Here is a 1,142-nt window from a genome sequence, read left to right as displayed (position 1 = left end):
GTAGAGGAGGGAGGCCTCGCTGAGGGGATGAGGGGCGGCGGGAGGACCGCGCGTCTTCCCCGATCCGGGGCCCGGGCACGGCCGTGCGGGCTCCGCGGGCCCACCGCTGGGACGGCCGGCCGCTCACCTGTGCGCCGTGCGGCGGGGAGCGCTGCTTCTTTCCGGGGGGTTTCACCTGCCGCAGCACCGCGCTCGGGTGCTGGCAGAGGCGAGGACAGGCATGAACGTCCGAGTTTGTGCCAGCAGTCCGGGGGCTTGCTTCGTAAACTTCTCGGTGGAACATGGCGGAGCACGTCCCGCCGTGTGCTGTCCAACCGCCTGAAACCTCAGCCACGTTCTGTCTGACCTCCCGGGACCTCGGGGCAAGCAGCTTTGTCTGCCTGCTGCTGAAACTTGGAGGAGACCGAGTGCCCGCTTTTAGGAGCCGCAAGTTGTGTTGATTGGCCACCACGGGACGGGAGGCCTGTGGCCAAACGCTGTCTGTGGGGAGGGCATTTTGCCCCTGCTGTGCTGAGCCCCCCCCCATCCCGAGTCAACCTGGACGGGAGCACCTCATCTTGAGTTGCTCCTGGCGTGTGTAGACATGGCCGATAATGAAAGTAAGGATAACATAGCTATTTTTAGTGTCTGCCATTCTTTGAGATGTTTTTGCCCCAGTGCAAGTTTTTTAACAAAGAAATACAAAGTGTATTGTGTCCAAAAAGAGCGTCATCCCTGTGACCAAAGCCTAGGAGTTCCTAGAAACAGCATCCACATGTGGAGGGCCAAAGGGCTTTGGCAGGGCTGGAGTGTGGCCTTTACAAACAAAGCACCACTAGCGTTTTCCTCCCTGTCTCTCTGTCCCAAAACGTGATGTGATGGTGAACTTTGTACTGAGAATGCTGTCTATCCACGGGGCAGCCCGCTGGGCCTGGCTGTGCACTGGCAGTACTCCAGACTGACAGAGGCGGCTCTGCATGCACAGGTCCCTGCATGGCCCCTTCCATTTCCACCGCACCATGCTGCAGGCCAGTGTGTGCCTTATCAAAGCTCTCCAAACTGAGGACTACAAATGCCTCAAGCTCTCTGTGCCCTGCTGAGGGTAGTGAGACATTACTACTTGGTTGTGTCATTTTGCTCCGGAGTAGATGAGCGGTGTGTGC

At 58.8% G+C, this 1,142-nt stretch overlaps 1 protein-coding gene across 1 annotated transcript in view; it reads right to left on the bottom strand.

Annotated features, from left to right (window-relative positions):
* MRPL1 (mitochondrial ribosomal protein L1) overlaps nt 1–283 on the bottom strand; it is an 18,189-nt gene extending 17,906 nt beyond the window's left edge. Inside the window, exon 1 of the mRNA XM_042812476.1 lies at nt 128–283. Within this exon, the coding sequence (XP_042668410.1) occupies nt 128–283 (156 nt within the window). The remainder of the gene's footprint in view (nt 1–127) is intronic.
* Between the last annotated feature and the right edge of the window lie 859 nt (nt 284–1,142).

The sequence above is a fragment of the Centrocercus urophasianus genome, unplaced genomic scaffold, assembly GCF_019232065.1.
Source record: "Centrocercus urophasianus isolate 14NV4802_14NV808 unplaced genomic scaffold, USGS_Curo_1.0 seq_13, whole genome shotgun sequence".
NCBI lineage: Eukaryota > Metazoa > Chordata > Aves > Galliformes > Phasianidae > Centrocercus > Centrocercus urophasianus.
This window is presented reverse-complemented; position numbering and strand designations above follow the sequence as displayed.